We start from the raw sequence: 18948 nt of genomic DNA on the forward strand, positions 1-18948 counted from the left end.
TTAGATTTTACTTAGGTATGAGCATCACAAGACATTGATACATCTCTGGACAGGTTTATTTCAGGAGAGCTCCTTTTACCTAATTACTAAAAGGTCAGCAGAAGTTGGAGTCTTAAACTAATCGCACATATCTTAACAGAGTAATTTTGGCAGAGATTTCTTCTATCGTCCTGACCAGATGAGGAGATTTTAGCTCAGTGCCAGAGTTCTGTTAGAAGCATTCAGTGACAGAAAATCCACTTGGGTGAAGTTTCATGAAACACACTGTCCTACTGATTGACTTAACTTTTCTGGTTTGGTTGGTTTGTTTGTTTTGTTTTTTTAAAGTGCTTTGTAAATGTTACGCTTTCCTATCTTTTTCACCTATGTGTGAAGTTCTCAGAGAGGTAGGAAAATTTTCAAAGCACAGTATCTAGTTCTAGAACATATTTCTTAAAATTAGAATGGTTGCACATTCAAACATACCTGTCTGGGGGCTTTGTTGGCAGCTGGTGATCTGCAGAGCACCTTCAGGAAGTATGTAAGTATTTCAGTTTTGAAATGGCACTTGAAAGTGCCAAGTGCTGCATCTCGGCTGTGAAGAAACTTGAATCATCAGTGTTCACTGACTGCCTGCTTCACACTCACACACAAGGTTTGAAGGGATCCCTGAACGTGATTTTTGTTTTCTCTGGGTTGTAACAGATGGGTAGTTCAGAGTACATTGAAATAAAAAAAATATTTGGGAAGGATGAACTGTTTTTAAAGGTCAGGAAGGCAGGTATATCAGAAATAAGACAATGAATGATCAAAAAAGTCACCCTTGAGTAGGTCTGCCTGCCCTTAGTTTTGTATAACTTCTCTGGTTTTGGTACTTTCTGCTTCTTCCTTATCCTGGACTAACCTTGGGATGGTTGCATATGCCAGCACAGTGTTACACTTGGCATTTAAGGGGAGTGCTAATGAAAAATGAATCTTTATGTTAAACAGAAGTGAAAATTAAGTTGGTTTCCTATGTTTTGCTCAACTTTAAAGTTTGAGAGGTTTTGAGTCAGTTCATAACTGCAGAAAGAAAATATAGGGAAAGGGAGAAGGAATACCAAGAAAATAAATATCCCTTATTAAAATATATAGCATATGTGTAAGAGTTAAATTTCTAGTGGAATGGGAAAAGTATTTTTTTGTATGCTCAGTTTGGTGATTTTTATTATTTGGTTTGTAAATGTAGCCTTAGAAGGGGAAAATAACATGACTTAAATGTTCATTGAGACTCAAGGGAGAACATTGTTTAAAACCAAACCTACAAATCTACAATCCTACAATCCAGCTCTATAAACCAGTTCTCCAATCATGATACCAAGCTTCAATAGCCACAATTTTGATTAAATTGCTACGGAAATAACAAATTTGATATAACCCTGAAGAGATTATGCAACTGAGAAAAACCTGGCCATTCTGTTTTCTGTAAAGGTAAGGTGTTACCTAATGAAAAAGGATAAAATAACTGGGAATGTGAAGGAGTCCTATGTACCTTCAGAATAAATTGCTTTTGATCTGACTGCTTTATCAGACATGTATTTTCACTTGTCATTGTGTCTGGAATACTGCTGGGCAGCTGATGGGTATCAGGTTTTAAGTGACAGTTTAGCCTACTGTGTCATTTTATATTAACTAAGTTAGTAAACTTCTACATTTGAATCAGAGCACAAAAAGATACAGGATACTGTCTGTAAACAACTTCATTGGCAAGAACTCTGTCATCTTCCTAGCTTGAGGTTTATTATCACCATTCTGTTATTTGTTGGAAAACTTGGACAATATTTGAACTGCTGGTTAAACTACTGCATGCATAATGGTCAGGAGAAGCAGTAGCGTGTTCAGTGACTTTATATTTTTGTAAAGGCAAGAATTTTATTGCTGTTCTTCATAATAAACATCTTGCTTTCTTCAGAAACACTGAACTTGCTGTGAAGCTGTTACCTGGCTAGATATAGCCAAATTGCCTTTTCAGATTCCAACTGTTTACCTTCTATAAAGTCCAGTTCTGCACTGATAATAAATCAAAATAAAATTACTACTGCTGTTTATAGAAAATTGACAAGATGAGAAGTCTATTTTGATACATTACTGTGATGAACTATAGTATTGGCAACAAAGTAGTTCATATGTAACATGCAGAGAATATCAAGCATTTGACTAGTACAGCAGAATACTCTCGTGTTAGCACCTTTAAAGTGTCTATAAACAGGTTCAGGTGCAAAATGATTTAACTAACAGTGCATTTCCAATTTGTTGATACTAATTAGTCTCATCTTTTTCCAACTGTGAATGCAAAATCCTCTTTGCATACCTGCTAAGATAAGGATAAAGCTAGTAATTTAATTTCATGCTCAAAAAAGAAACTTTGAGTGCATGAGGCCGTTGTGCTTAGTTTTACTACTGCATTTAAGTTACAGTGGTAGCACTTTTAGCAATAGTTTTATCACTGTTTCAATTCTCATTCAAAAACAAATTTGAGACTTGGGACTCATAAAAACGGAGTTTGTGTTGGATTATTTCAGCTACTAAACTGCCCAATATGAATCTTCTAAGAATTAAAAATTTAATGGAAAGTAATATAATTTAAGATGATGATACAGAGACTGAAAGTAGTGATCTTGTCAAAGTCCTTGGTTCCTTTCTGAAATCAATATAAAATGTTACTGTAGTTCCTCACAAAATACAGATTATAGAACAAGAATTGCATTTTCCTGGGACTAAGCTGGAAGGCCATTGTAAGCTTTTTTTTTAGAAAAGTTACAATAAAATATTGTAAGGATCTAATTTCTTAAAACCAAAGTCCTCCTTTTTTTTTTTCTGGTAACATTGTGTAAGGTGGGAGATGATACGAGCTTTTAAAATAACATCAAGGGAGTCATAAGGATTGGAGATGAAGAAATGGGTGTAAATCTGTCAGTTGCATCTAGAATAATGGAGAATAAGAAAGGAGAGTTATATCTGAAAAATGTTTGGGTTTCTGTTCACAGCCATGTCACAAATGGCTGTGTTACTGTTCCCAAGAGGGAGGAGTGCTTCCACTGTGGCAGCTGTGGGTTGTCCCAGGGTGAGGTTGGAAGACATTTTCCCTCATGTTTGGATTTGTGAATACTCTGCAGTGGTTGCAAGGTGATGTTGTTCTGTGGAAGACAAGCTGGGGCTTGGGGTGGCAAGAGGGGAAGAAGTCTGGCCCTAGGATCTGGGTGGGTGTGGAGGAAGAGATCTCGCACAACACAAGAGAAACTGCTTTTTCAAGGAGTAGGTGCAAGAGAGAAACAACAAAATTCTTTGCATGTGTAATCAAGCCTCGAGTGTCACTAGATTATTATTTTGTTTTTTTTTCCTCATGTCTTTTATCAACAATCCAGCTACTGGGTGTACTTTGTTTTTTTTTCCCTCTGGGGTACAGTTCTGGTAAATCTTGCAACTTTTTTTTTTATTTCCTTTTTTTGCACTCAAGCGTCATTTGTGTATCAGTGCTAGATTTCCACCTGGAGGATAACTACTAGTTGTGTTGATGGACATCTGGAGTCTTTGAGGAAGCTTTGCCTCCTTCATCTGCCAAGGGAACTAGGTATTGAAAGTTTAAACTGTAAGGTAGTTCTGAGAGACAGCATCCAGAACCTGGTTATTAAAGTTTATCACATCATGTTACACACACTGATAAATGTATTATAATCAATTTGAAAGTGATTTTTGTGAGTCTAGCCAAGCATGGCCCTCACCGTGAGAGGCTTCATGAGTACAGGCTCCCTTCCAAAGCCAGCAGGAGAGCATCCTCCATGATCTGAATGAAAGTCTGTGTCAACATTTCAGCTCATCTAAAGATGAGGGTAGAAGAGAAAACGTTTCATGCCCTTTATTTGGCATGGAGGAGATCATACAGGATAAGCAGTCTTGTCTGGCATCATAGTGCTACTGAGTAGTCTGCTATCTACAGCAGGGGCAACAAGTACCAGCCTTTGAGGTGAGATGGAAGATTGCAAATTAAGTTAGAGAGCCAGGGGAAGGCCACATGGACTTAGCAGCACTTCTGCTGCTACTCTGAGACTTCCTTATACAGTGGCCATGCGCCAGATGAGTGTTGCTTGGCCTCTCCAAGCAAAGGTGAGGTGTGGGCCATGAATTCTCAACCTGTGTGTAGTAATAGTCCATCTAAGGGAATGGCATGAATGCTGCAGATTACTCTGGTACCGAGTAGGAGAGAAAGGGCGCTCTTCAGAGAGGTTGCATCAGGCTGTGACTTGTTTGGTAGCTTGATCTGTTAAAGGACCTCAGCAAGTAAGAAAACTGGCAATAATTATTCAAAGATAGTGGGTGTGGATAATGTTAATGGAATTAATTACAAGAGACTTGGCTCTCTGGTAATGGAGATACTATTAGGATTATGGGAAGTGTATGAAACTAATTTTAAATGTTGAGTTGCAAGCGCCAATTACAGTGGCAGCTGAATACAGTTGTAAAGGTATCCCAAAGGACAGGATGTTAGGACACTTTTCTTGGGCACTGTCAAGCCACTGCCCCATTCACATGTGCATGATCACGGTGGTGTCTTGACTTACTTTTTAAATGCTGGATCTTTTAAGTGACAACAATGCAAAAATTCCTCATCTGATGAATGCTTCGGTATTAGCGCTGGGTTCACCCTTTTGTGGGGCTTTATGTCTGTAGATCCTGGAACTCGTGAAGCAGTATGTAGAAAGTAGCCTGTAGCACAAATACTGCATTCTTGCAAAATTGAATGACTGATTCACTTTATCACTAGTAACAATAGCCTTGTTTTAAACCAACAAGCATGGAAGATACTGACTGTCCCCTTTATTTCATGAAGCAATTAAACAATGCATTTGGTGTCATATATCTCTATAACAGTGCATCTGTCATGTTTAGCAGGTTGATACCTTTCATGTTACTGTTGGGCTGTGAATAAAGGGCTCTGTTATATATTCCTCTTTTCAAAACTGGGTGTTCCCCCCAATAGTTCTATTTTCACTAGATGAGAACAACGTAACAAGAAGCTTTATGCCAAAATCCCATTTAAGGATTATTTTCAGTGCTTTTCATGCACTGGCCTTCCTGGTCCTAGTAAGGTCTGACAGTCTTTGATCCTATTGTGTCTCCTTTGCAGTATACCTCAAGTACTTTTAAATAGATTTGTGGCAAACAACTGCAACTAGCTCTTAATTATCTGTGACTAGTTACCAGTTCAGCACACTGTAAAGGTTTGAGACATACTGTGAGTATCTATGATAGTTTGTAATTTATGTTTAACTCTGTTTAATGTTACATTGTTTCCTCTCAACTTGGCAGCTTTATACTTTCTGTTTTCAGGTTTGTTTTCCACATCAACTCTTCCTTCAGTGATCTTTAGTGTGAGAAGTTTTTATGATCTTTTTAAGCATTTCACAGTTGTCTCATTATTTGCTGGACAGAATGAAGAATCAAATAATTTGTTGGCTGAGCAAAAATGGACTGAGTTGTATTAGGCTTTGTTACAAACTAGCTAGGATTTTTTTCTGCCTCTGGAACTTCCTAACAAAAGACATCTGTGTTGGATGTATTCCATATTTTATATACTATATCTCACTTGAAAGACATCTGATTTTTTAGCATAAAAGCACAATGGCAGTCTGAGGTTTTGTTTGTTGCAAAGGCAGTGACTCTGCTAGCAAATTAAAAGGTGCCAGGGCACAGAGCTGGAGACTTGAAGCGTGCTGCTTACACTGTTCAGTTGTCAGCAGAGTCCCTGCACTTGGTCCAGGCCTAGCAGCATTCTCCTGAGCAACCCTTGGCATGGTTCAGGGATTAGCCCAGCCCCAGCTGACAATGCAGACACAACCATCCTGTTTTGGTGGTTAAAAGAGTTTAATAATATGGACATGGTCACTGGCACGAGGCAGTTGGCCTCAAAAACAGAGTGGGCACTAGTACTCTTCAGGTTGCTAGTATGGCTGCTGTTAAGAAGCATGTAGTGTTTTGTTTTTAAATGGGATTAGGTAGGTGAATATGTCTTCCTGATCTTTTTGAAAACATTTACTACTTTGAAAATAAATTTTAAGTAAGAACTTAAATAGCCCCGGAGCTTGGGTCTCGGCATGAGAAACCAACTGCCCATGTTGTTAAAATTCTCAGCAGCCGTTACACAGAGTCTGAGGAAAAGGAATGTCCTGCTGGTGTTTGGGAACCTGCTGTGGCAGTTCTGTGACATCAGTGGGAACCTCTGTGATTTACTGATTCTGAACTCAGGCATAAATCAATGATTCCTTAACTTGGGCATTTACCTGAATGATGGAAAACTGACAACTTTTTTTCTAAGGGACTGTCCAATGTTTTTACTTTTTTCAAATTGTTAAATGGCTTTCCACCTTGTTCAGGATTTTGCTTCAGCATAGGTGACTTACCTCTGACTTCTGCTAGTTCTACTACTTTCTCACTTTCTCTTTACAGTCCTTATTCATTCCTTAAAACCAGCAAAACCAAAACTAGAAAAACCTGACAACTAGCAGGCTCTGCAAAAAACAGTTTTTGTAATGTATTAGGCAACTCTCTTGGTACAAAACTGATATTCCCTGAAACTTAATTATGTCTTGAAATGTAATCTTTAATTTCATAGAACTGTAGAATGGTTTGGGATGGAAGGGATTATTAAAGATCATCTGGTTCAAACCCCTCTGCGTGGGCAGGGACATCTATCACGGGACCAGGTTGCTCGAAGTCCCATCCAGTCAATCCTTGAACACTTTTGAGACATCAAGATTAAATTCTCATGAAATTATGATGAACAGGATCCATGTGATCCTTTCTTTAAAAAGTCAGTATTTTGTTTTCAGTGTTATGTAGATTTTGTGTGGGTAATTCCTCTTGCAGCTCAACAGAACAACCTTCCCTTGTTCCTCTCAAACCCTAATGATATTTTTAGTGAATTGTTTTTGACTACATGGGAGAAATTATATTTTCTTTTTTATTTCTCCAGTTGTGTGATTTTTATATTTTATTACTCAGATCTGGAAGAAAGTAAACTGAGAAACTGAGCTTTCATTTCTAATAGTGACAAATTAAAACACGGCCCAAGTGTTGCTTAAGAGCAAAAATACCTTGCATACAAATAAAAAGAACATTGGTATTTTTAGACTTTGGTGGGTCCCAGCTCCTCAAATGCTGATATGCAGGTTTGGCATGACTTCTATTTTAACTAGGTAATTCCAGCATTAGTTGTATCTATGTGGAAAGCTCAATGAATCCTTCACAGTCATTTTTCTTTAAAAGGACATTCAAACAGATATACAAAAAACCTGATACATGGACTAAATAAACCTAGCTTTATTATAACCAGAATAACCAACTCCAAAATTAGAACCGTTAAAAATACCTGTGTATTTCTTTAAATGCTTAATCTAGTCTCTGTAAGACATCGTGTTTCCTCACATTATTTGAGTTTTAGTGTTACTCAGTGCTTTACTTAAAGGGGCCTGCTGAACTTGACAGTGAAAGACAAAGTTTAGTTCCTTTTTCATTTGATCTTGAAAGTCTGAGCTTTAATAAAATGCACACATGCAGAAACACACACTCCAGATCCTGCTGCAAGAACACCCATCCATGATGAGCTGACCCAAAGCTGGGTAAGAATGTGTATAACAGTCGAACTACAAAGTAATATTTAGATACCCCATTCAAAATGTAGATAGTTAATTTTCCAACAGCAAAAGCCCAGGGTGTCTAAAAGACTTCTGAGTATGCTTAGTGCTGCCTGTTCTGACTAGGTCAGTTTCCACAGATCTGCTTGTCTCATTTGTGCACCCCATTCATGGGGTGTTTCCAGAGCACACTTACCAGACCAGGTCCCAAACCAAAGTGGGGGTTGTGCCTTTCATCCAACAACTTTTCATCCACTGGGGTGCTTGGGAGGATCCAACTTCCATCCAAATTCTTGACCAGGGAAGAGAAAACAGTATTTTGTACCTCAGAAGGGAATGCACTAACCACCTGGGTAGATACCCCTGCAAGAGGGTGGTTCTTAGCCTCCATAAAAATTAGCTGCTCCTTTTTGCATTGGGAAACTACAGATTAGTTGAGCTAGAGTGAGCACAATCTTTTAATCCCGTGGAAGGTTCTGACCTGGGAAAAGGGAGGCACATGTGCCAGTCTCCGTCTTACATTAGTACTAGGTTAAAAACAAGGAAGCAAAAAAAGAAACCAACACGTAACCAGAAGCATGTATATGCAAGGGTCATTTGTGGTCTAATCACACTTCTGTCTCTGGTGCTCTCAAGTCTGTATTGACTGATTTCCATGATTTTAAGTCAGCAGTTACCTTATACAATGTAAATCTCAATTAGTACACCATGCTATCTGGCACACTGAAACTCTTCCACAGTTTATCTGGGCAGCCTGAAAAACTAAAAATAATCCTGTCAAGGCACCGAGTAGATGCTACAGAGGAATACAAAATACTGATAAATCTGCATCAGCAGCCCAGCATTTTCTTAGAGGACTGAACAATAAATGGAGATCAGAATCTCAGTGACGTGTATTTCATGGATGATTGACAAAGCACATATGCTACCCAAAGTAAGCACTGTCAGCCAAATTCTTCAAAGCTAACAGCACTAAAATCTTTAAGAGCAAATATTGGTATTACTTGCACGACATCATGACTATTTTGGGGAAAACAGATATTTCAACTACATGGAAATAATATATCACAGTTCTAAATGAAATCAAACAACACTCGAAGGAAACAGGAAAAACTAAGGAGTGTCTTAAAGCTAACAATGTAGCAAGGCTGTGTTGGATCAGACTAAGGATCCTTCTAATTATGTATGTGTACTGCCACTGAATGTTCTTACCTATGAAAGTGTCAGTTCTGAAGAGTGTGAAAATCCTCATTTCAGCAATTTCTGAGGCAAAACTGAATCCAGGATGGCTATGGTTTGTGATGGGGAAACCCATAATTTTTAATTTGAAATCTCAGCTATTTCAGTTCTTGAATCATGTCCTAGAGTTTAGAGAAGATCCTGTTTGTCTTCTCTGAAACAGAGAAATTTTGTATACCATACTTAAATACTGCCTGCTACAAATATATTACTTAATTTCCTTGGTATTTTGTACTTTTTTCTTGATCATAACTATTTTCCTCGTATATCTCTTAATTCCCATTCTTTTGAGGATAAGACTGAAGGCAGTATTCCAACAGAAGACGTGTCATTGTTTTGTTTCACTAGTTTCACACTACAGTTCTATAAAAAAATTACCACATTCTCAATGTTGAATATGTAATCTATGGAATGGTCTTTTTAAAAGATTTACTACTTGCTGTCAAGTAGAGCTTTTTTCTTATATTGGTTTAGGAGCCCAAAAGGAGCATGACTGTTGCATATTCTTCCAATACTAATATCATGAAGTTTCACCTACATTGTTCTGCTCTTCTCTAGCTAGATGTCTACATTGTTCTGCTCTTCTCTAGCTAGATGTCTCTGGTATTTCTTATGGCCTCCTCTGGTTTTATCTAAATTGCACAAAGAGTACCTGTAAAAACTGAGTATTTTTTCCTTTGTCCTTTCCTGTAATTACACAATAACAAGTAAATTAAACCCTATCTCTGATAACAATATGACAGAATCTCTCATGTTTTACATAGATGTAAATCTTTAATAGGTCACTGTATTAACTTCAGGGAAATTCCAATTCTATACCAAAACTACTCATAACCAGCCCCATTCTGAGGAATCAGATCAATCAGACCAATCTGTAAAAATACAGACTCATCTGTATTTTTAAAAGTTGCATTTATAATAGGATACTACTTTTAACTGAAAAAAATAAAATCCAAACCTGTAATCACAAGTGGCTGTCAGGCTTGGTTAAGCAGAAATCTTAGATTTTCATTTAGAGGAAGACAGTCACTGAAGGACACTTGTGTCTTGATAAACTTTTATCAGTATAAGTAAAACTTATCACTTAAGACTTATTTTAAGTCTTCTTAGACTTAGAACTCTAATATGAAACCAGTGAAACAAATCAATGATACATCTTATTTTGAGAATCTTCTGCTTAACAAAAAATGCTTTAGCACCTTGGAATACTTTCCTAGAAAGTACAGGAACAGCAAACATTTTCAGAAGTTTTGTAGAAGTAATAATCTAAGAAAATAATTGTCAATATACCAACAACATTGTAAACATTCTTTTTGTCTGCTTTTATTTTCATTACAGAGTAGCTCTCCTCTAAAATACACCCTGTATGTAATTTTTTGAAAACTCCACTTAAAACCCCCACATAATCCTTAGAATTCTCAGAAAACTTCGGAGACATCAAATGGATGTGAAACTGAACATGGCAAATATCCAAGACTCTCTGTGAAGAAAAAGCCCAATAACAAACAATTAAGTACAGTTTAATAATTTTCTCAAAATTATCTGGATAATTAGGGAATGATTTCAGCATGGAAAGTTGTACCATCAAACTGATCCAGTAAATGTAATCAAAAGTCTTTTACAAAATACAAGAGCATAAATTAAATTGCTTTAAACCAAAACAAAACCCAAACAAAGCCCCTCCATAACACAGAATTCCTTTATTCAGTAGAAATTACATCACCCTAATTCTTAGTTTCTCTTTGTAAGGGAAGTTTTTTGTACTCTAAGGTATAATAGTGAAACTGAAAGAATGTCATGGCAGGTACAATTCATTTTTATTTCAGTAACAACATACTAAAGAGGTTTTCAGGGTCACTGGATTAATTTCAACCAGATTCATTTACTGCTCAAAATATAAATGACGTATGGATCTACTTTCAAAAGCTTGATAGTAGATTTGCCATTTACTACTTATTTTTACACAAAAATGAATGATGTCTCCATAACTGACTTGATTTTACTTTACTCTTTTAGCTGCACATGAGAAGCCCTAGAAGCATACTTACCAGAGGGTAATCTATTTGTGTGCTTTTATGAAGTGTTAATTTGTCAATGCTGATGGTAGTTTGGGTAATACAGATACCTCAGTCTGTGCTATTTTCAAGATCTGAAATGGTGGGAAGACCCCACATTCCATGGTAAGGGGTGCACAGAAAAAGAAAATGAAGAATAGAAGCATACAGTTCATGATGTAGTATCTATTAGGGGCAGAATACTCAGCAGCTGAGCACTCTATAAGGAACTCCACAGGTGAAAGTTGGGATGCAGGGTGCAGAAAGGATATATCCTTGGCAAGAAGCATGAACAAGCGAGTACTTACAAGAATTTTGATGTGAAGTTACTTAGTTAAATTGTAAGTTCTCATTTAGAACTGCAGAAGGAATTTACTCATAGTATATTTTGTCATATTTGGTTATTTCTGCAGATACTTAATATACACAGTAATAATAATAATAATAACAACAACAATAATAGTTGTCTGGCCTCTGAAATACCATCACTCACTTCTTGCCATTGTAAGATTAATGGTTGGTTTCAAGAGTAACATTCAACACTGACAAAAAGGTAAGCAACTGGTAATTGTGATTCTCATTTGAGGTGAAAAAAACAGAACAACCCACCATCAAAACAGTCAGCTTCAAACAACTAACCAACAAAACCTGAGGAAAGCTCCGTAATACGTTATGTTGCTCTCAACTGAGCTTCCCCCACACCAATAATGAGCTTCAAATATTTAGGTACATTGTTCAGCTTGACAATTTACAAACCCTGAATACTTTCCTTTGTCTATGAAGAAAAGCGCAAATTTCACAAAAGCTGGAAAGGATTTTCATGTCAAGACCTGCCACCATTAAGCTTCAAGTAATGCACTTTTTCTGGTTGCAAGCTATTAAGCCATACTGGTAACTGATTTTGAGTGAAAAAACAGTAGTAGTAAAACCAACCCAAACTATCAAGATACAGAAAAATCAAGAAGAAACCAAAGATAACACAGTCTTATCTGTCAAAAGTAACCTGTTCTTCAAGACAATTCTAACGTATCTGTATTGATACTTAATGTGCTTGTATCACTATTTGGGGGGGGAAGGAGTTGAGAATTTATAAGGCGAAGGTATAGGAAAAAAAACCCCAAACAACCCACCCTTGGGATCAGTCCTTAACTAACTGTAAGTTTTAACAATCAACTTTGTTAACAGCAAAATCTAATAAACTTTATTCTTGCTTTTCTGTACAATTATTTTAGTGAATGTGTGAATGTTCCCATTTGAAAAATTCAGAAAATAAACCAGCAGGGCACATCATTTGCAGAAAGAATATGTAAAAATGTCAGATGTTCAAATAATCAAATTACTAGATTAAAATAATTGGAGATTTTCTTTTTAATAATTGTTATAGCTGCCAAAGGAAAATAATTCCATTGCTACTATTATTTTTTAACGTTGACCTTTCAGAGTAGAAATATCTCCTAAAAACATTAAATATCACTGACAAAGCAGAACTGACATATTTTTACTACAGGGTAATGTACAGTGACAAGATCACATGAAAGAAAAGGATTTGGAAGGAAAACAATGAGGATAGTAAAAATTCAGAGACAAGGATATTTTTCTCCAATTGTACCTAATAAAAACATCCTAAATTTAACTGCAACAAGGAAAAAAACATCAACAAAACACCTCAAGAAAACAACTCTTAAAATATCTGAAAAATTAATGGAATATTTGTTACTGCTGCAAGAAGTCTTAAGACTCATTCTAACATGCATCACCAAAGAGCAATAATTCCGCATCTTCTCGTGGGGCCTGTGTGACTTCCATGTTAAGCCACAAACAAGCAAAAACCCCTTCAGATTTTGTCTGTAAAAAAACATGAAATACGTGTTTGGGAAAGCTGTTTATTAAGTATTATTCAGAGTACTGCAGAGCTCAGGCTCAAGGCAAGGACAGGGATTCCATTTTTACTTGGTGCTCGAAAAAAAATAAAATAAAAGACACAACCCTTGTTTTACTGTCAAAACACTAAGAACTTTTTGATTCTGTGGGCTGTATTTTGAACTGCATCAGGAGAAGTTACAAGTTGCCAAAAGAGCAGGGAAGTTCGATATATTCAGGATAGCTTTCCTCTGCTTTCAGGCTCTTTAAATGTTAACATTTCTCTGTTCCTTGGTTTATAGTTTTAGTAGTGTCATATATAAGTGTACTTTATGTCCACATCAAGGGAAATTAAAATGTTAATCACATTATTCACACAGCCCTTTGTTGTGAGAACCACCTACAAGAGATATTGCAATACCTATTTTACATTGCTAAGAAAAGACTCGAGTCACTGTATTTTTAAAATCTTTATTAGATAGTAAATATTATTTCATTGTCATTTCGATTATTTTAAGTGTGAATTTAAAATAAAGCTGTAACACAAGAGTGGTTATTTTTATAAAAACTAGGAAGACACTGAAACATTTTTAAATATATAAAGTGAGCATAGCTACAGATTAAGTGATCAAATCTAGTATGCACGACTTCTTAAAAAAATATTTCAAAATTAATTTACCCTAACGATTACAGCCCAAGTGCTAGCTGACGATTTTAATCGTTTCTGGGACATTTGATAATTGTCAAAATGCATAGCAACCAGGCATCAGCTACGTAAATCTTAATTTTTATCACTTTTTTTTTTTTTTTTTACATGACTTTATGGGAAAGTGAGACATTTTAGCCTCCTTTCTCTAACCTTTCAGGGTTACGCTTCTGCAATAAAGCGGAGGGGTGGCTGCAGCAGGCAGCTGTGCCAAGCACAAAGCAGTTAAGCTCCTACGCCGAGCTCGTGGGCCTTGGGAACGTTTGTATAAATAATGCTCAACTCAGCCTCCCCTCAGCTGCACAGAAACACAGTGCAAATTGAATTTTGTTAGAAGTTAAGTAGCTGAGAGCTTCAGGGTCTTTACGCACAAAAGGTTCTTTGTACAATTTCTATACATTCTCAAACGTGCTTTTGCTGCACGAATTGCATCAGCTAATAAACGGCACAAAATAACTATTAAAAAAATAAAAACCTGACAGCTTCTTCCCCTGTTTACATCGATCCCTGCTAAATTCGTCCTTATTGTCCACAAACACGCCGGTTCTTGCGAGGCCCCGGCGCAGCCTGGAAGAGCACAGCTGCACTGCAAACCCTACAGAGAAGCGATTCTGTTCCTTTTCAGCCCCTTCCTTACCCAAGAGGGAATTTTTGAAGGTAACTATCAGCGAGCGTCTGCTTTATTTACATTTTATTCTTCTTTTTGACTGCAAGCAGCCAACAAACAGGGACAGCACAAATCCGAACGTCCGCCCGGTACCGTCGGGCTACCGCACGTTCAGTAAGTAAGGGATTTAAGCGCTATAACCGGGCCCCGTGCGGTGCTGCAGCTTTTCAGGAAGCTTCTCGGTACGCTATCGATCTGCCAGCGAATTACCTCCAGTTCGGCCGCAGGCTGCGGGCATCGCCATCCCTCGCTTCTCCTCGCCTTGGCAACACTCCTCCTCCTGCCACCGCTCCTAGAAGCCAGAAGATTCGTCAGGCCCGCGTGTCTGATCTGGCTGGCGGCAAGAACAATGAATAAAGTCGTGATTAGCTGCTTGGGGCTGTGGCATTTTATATCTCCCCCCCCCCCCCCCCCCCCGCCTCCCGCCAAGGAAAGGTCTCAAACCGGGCGCCCTGCGAGCCCGGCGGCCGCCGAGCAGCCACCCGCCCCCGAGCAGCGCCGCCCAGCAGCGGGGACAAGCGCGATTCTGGTTCTCCGGGGTTTGTTGGGCTTCCAAAACCCCCCCACCCTCAAGGCGCGACCCCGTCCCCGGGCGCGATGCCGCGGGAAGCGCCCGCACCGCGCGACACCGGCACTTCCGCGCGGCCGCCCGAGCCCCGCGCCCGGGAGGGGCCTGCGGCGGGGAACGGGGGGGGGGGTGGGGGGGGGGACGTGGGGGAAGGGCTGGGCTTTCTCAGCCCGCCTCCCCAGCGGGGCAGCGCTCCCCGGGGGGCATTTTGGCTTCGCTCGCTTCCCAGTTCTGCGACACGGCAACTCGGGAACTTCCAGCCTCTCCCCCGCCGCCGCGAATCGCCGCTGCCCCTGCCGCGGCCCCTCCTCCCCGTGCGTCGTATCCCTCCGCGTCCCCGCCGCCCGCACCTCGCAGAGAAAGCGCTTCCCCCGCCGCCTTCCCGCCCACCCGCCTCCGCCGCTCCGACATCTTCTGCCTGCGCCCGCCTGCCCGCTAATAAAGGCGTAGAGCTCGCCCTCGCCCCTTCTCCCCCCCAGCCGGGCAGCGCCGGGAGCGCCGCAGCGGCGGCGGGGCGGGAGAGGAGCAGGAGCGGGCGGCTCCCGCTCCCGCCTTGGCCTCCCCCGCCCCGGGCACCGAGGGGCGCGGGGGGGAGGGGCGGCGCGGCGCGAGGGGCCGGGAGGGCTGAGGAGGGGGGCGCGGAGGAGGAGGAGGAGGGGACTCTTTCTCCGAGCGGAGGGATCGCGCTCGCTCGCCTGGGCTGGCGGCGGCGGCAGCGGCGGCGTTGGCGGCGGGTGCTGCGAGTTGTTGTTTCCTCCTCCTGCCCGCGGGTTGAATGGTGGAGCCGAGACTCGTCCTCCTGCCGAACGAACAGTGACAGCTACCGGGCGGGCGGACGCGTTTTGCTGGGCCCCGACGCTGCCGCGGGAGCGCGGCCCGACCCCCCCCCCTCCCTCCCTCCCCTTCTCTCCCCCCTCCCCTCCCCGGTCTTCGCCTCGCCATGTCCGGGGACGGCGGCGGCGGCGGCAGGCACACGGCGGAGCTGCGAGCGGGTGAGTGCCGGGAGAGCCGCCGTGCCGGGCGGCGGGAACCGGGCGGGAGCCGGAGAGGGGCGGCGGGGAGGGGGGGGGGGGAGAAGGAAGACGCCCGCGGGGAAGGGGCGAGCTCCAGCCCTCACCGCCTCTCTTCTCCCCCTCAGAGCTCTACTTCCTCATCGCTCGCTTTCTGGAGGACGGGCCGTGCCAGCAAGCGGCTCAGGTAGGGAGGGATGGAGGGAGGGATGGAGGGATGGCGCCGCCGGGCCTGGCGGGGAGGAGGCGGCCGGGCAGGGCGGCGGAGCCTCGCAGCCGCCGCCGCCGCTTTCTTTCTCCCTTTTCGCCTTTTTTTTTTCTTTTGTAAAACCGCCTCCCTGGTCTCCCCCTTTGTTGCTGCTGCAGGTCCTGATCCGAGAAGTCGCGGAGAAAGAGGTAAGCGGCGCCGCGCTCCCGGCGCTCGCCCCGCCTGCGGCCTCCCTCCCCCTTCCTTCGCTCTCTCCCGCCTCCCCCGCCCCATCCCGGGCCCTGCCGGGGGCTCCGCGGCGCGGGGCAGCCGCTCACCGGGTGTCCTCTCCTCCCTCCCCCAGCTGCTGCCCAAGCGCACGGACTGGACGGGCAAGGAGCATCCCCGCAGCTACGAGAACCTGGTAAGAGGAGCGGCCGGGCTGGGCTGCCGTGCGGCCGGCAAAGTTTTTCCTCCCCTTCGCTCTCCCTGAGCGGCCCGAGGATAAAATTGAATTTCCCGCAAAAAAAAAAAAAAAAAAACCAACTTAAAAAAAGCCAACACCGCCACCACAACTTGGGAGATTTCTATTTAAAAGAAAACAACGAACAAACACAAAACCAGCCACCGAGACAAAAACAACCTGTCCCCCTATCGCTTTATTTTCTCTCCCCCCGTTTCTCCCGGTTCGGAGGGGTAACGGGGGGCCCCGGCGTCGCGGGGGTAAATAACAACAAGCGCCGTAACGCGAGAGCCCCGGCCTGGCCGGGCTGGAAGCCGAGGGACGTCATGGACGCGGTGCGGGCGGGAGCGGCGCGGGGCGGGGCCGGGGCGGGCGGGGGCGCTCCCGCCGCGCACACAATGGGCGCGGGCTCCCCCCGCCGCGCCGGCCGCCCTGTCCCCGCCGGGCCCCTGGGGGCGGCGGGAGAGGTTTGAGCGGGAGGTCGAGTCCCGGGTGCTGAGGCGCTCGGTTTGCTGGCGGCGTGTGAAGCGGGGATGGGATCCGCGGCGGGGGCGGGCTGGGCCGGGGCGCCCTGCCCGGTGCGGTGTGTGTCCCGGCGAGGCGCGCTGTGCGGCTTTGCGTTTTTAGACGCAGCCTGGTAGGTGTGTTGGAATCGATGGACTCGTCAGCTTCACATCACAGATTCCACTTACGTGTTTCTTTGTTTTGCCTTTTTTTTTTTTTTTTTCCCCCCCTTAAATCTCCCAGTATGTTCTTTTCATCTCAGGTTTAGATCAGTGTTTGAAAAAAGTATTAGTTGCAGTGGTGTAGTTTTGTTAGCAGAGAGGGGCCTGGATATATATTTTTTTTTCTAATACATTATGAACTGCAGCAGTTGGGAAAACAGCAATTAAGATGTCTGAATTGTGTCTGTTATCAACTTGTTGCTGGTATTGTTTTCATTACAGGTGCACTGTTGTATAATTTAGTCTGAATTTCTGAATAGAATTTCAGAGAGAGACTGAACCCTGCTGGTGGTGTTCAAAGTAAGATTCCTCTTCAGGCTTTTTGGTTGGTCATAGCAGAAGCAAAGTCCAGTATTTCTGAGACTTAGACATGTGGAGAACTTTTGAGCTCACACAAAAGGAGATGGAGCAGTTACCATCTGTAAAGTGTCTGATAAAGACTGTTGGTATATGCTTTATTTCTCTTACAGATATTACAGTATGAATCATAGGTATTTACTGTAGTTGGAACAGACATGCTTATTGCGTTAGTTCCCTCTGGAGCAAGAGGTGCACTGGTCCAGGTGTTTTAATTCCTGTCATGTGGAAAAATTGGTAGTAATTGACTTGATAAAAAACATGTTGCTACATACCAGTACTTTTCAGTTTTCCTGAAATCAAAGATGATAAAGAATTTTGACAGAGAATTTCAAAGTGCTGGTACTTCTGTATATATTATATTCATTATATGCATTAAGAATTATTATATTCTTATTTGTTTCAAAGGCTGTATTACTAATTTCAAACAATGATCAGAAGTTGCTTGGTAAAACTTCCCATGGATCTTTCTCTTTTAGCCCATAAATTATGAAGAATTGTAGGTGCAGGCTTAATGTGGAATGGATTTGAGTTTTTTCTATATAGTCAAAATATAAAAGAATATGAAGAAAGTGAGGAAAAGGGTATCTTAAAGGTTAAAGAAGGCAATGATAAGTAAGTTCATTCAGACTCTTCTATCCAAGAAACATGTTTTGTATGTTGGAATGCAGGTAAATACTAATTTAGTCAGAATAGATATGTAATGACATAAAATGTGCTTCCTCAAAATTTAAACTTGATCCTGAATACAAGTATTTGGAGATGTGATGCTGGCTGGGTCCTTCCTTTTTTTTGGGTTTTCTCTCTTAACAAAGTTTTCCTTCACTCCCCCATAAGTGTTTATGTGCCCTTTTCTGCCTTGTCGTCTATCTAGACGTTGGAAGAGGGGGGAAAAATAAATCGATTACTTTGTTCTTTATGGAAGCATCTGACCCCTCCTCTTTGTATGTTCTTGCTTCAGTTGTCAAAGATGTGTGAACTTTGTGTTACTTGACATTTTAGGCTTGTGAAAGCTGACATGGAAATGTATTTGCAGGGTGACAGTTACATTTGGTACAAAAGAAGTGTTTTTCACAACAACTTGTTCCTTAAACAAAAGCTTGTTTATCTGAAAGGGAAGAATCTTTAGCTTTAAAGTTAGAGGCTGCTGATGAGCTAGTCTTCTGTTTTTTCATTTTTGTTATTAAAAATCTAGCTTTAAGATACTGGCTCTTCTGAAGAAGGGCACGTGTTTCATGTGTTGGTACCACTTCTCAGATTTCAGTGCCTAGAGCTTTTATTAAACATCATAGACTGGTCTGAAGGGAGAAAAGGTAAGAGTTAAAAATACCAGAAAATGTAGTCTTAGAGGTCTGACTTGTACTCTAGGAGGGAATAAAGGCTCTGTGTAACAGTAGATGGAATTTAATCCCAGCCTTCTGTTTTGTTGTTTGCAAAATCGTGCCTTTTATTATACATCTGCT

General features: G+C 41.7%; 1 protein-coding gene across 4 annotated transcripts in view; it reads left to right on the plus strand.

Moving 5' to 3' along the window:
• Positions 1–15409: 15409 nt before the first annotated feature.
• The window catches only part of PHIP (pleckstrin homology domain interacting protein), a 105877-nt gene continuing 102338 nt past the window's right edge, over positions 15410–18948 (plus strand). For all 4 annotated transcript variants that reach the window (XR_007888920.1, XM_051613752.1, XM_051613755.1 and 1 more), the window contains exons 1-4: positions 15410–15735; positions 15882–15940; positions 16120–16149; positions 16305–16364. Coding sequence is in view for 3 of the 4 variants with exons in the window: in XM_051613752.1 (XP_051469712.1) it covers positions 15684–15735; positions 15882–15940; positions 16120–16149; positions 16305–16364 (201 nt within the window). In the remaining variant the exon portion in view is untranslated. The remainder of the gene's footprint in view (positions 15736–15881; positions 15941–16119; positions 16150–16304; positions 16365–18948) is intronic.

This window comes from Apus apus, chromosome 3, assembly GCF_020740795.1.
Source record: "Apus apus isolate bApuApu2 chromosome 3, bApuApu2.pri.cur, whole genome shotgun sequence".
Taxonomy (NCBI): domain Eukaryota; kingdom Metazoa; phylum Chordata; class Aves; order Apodiformes; family Apodidae; genus Apus; species Apus apus.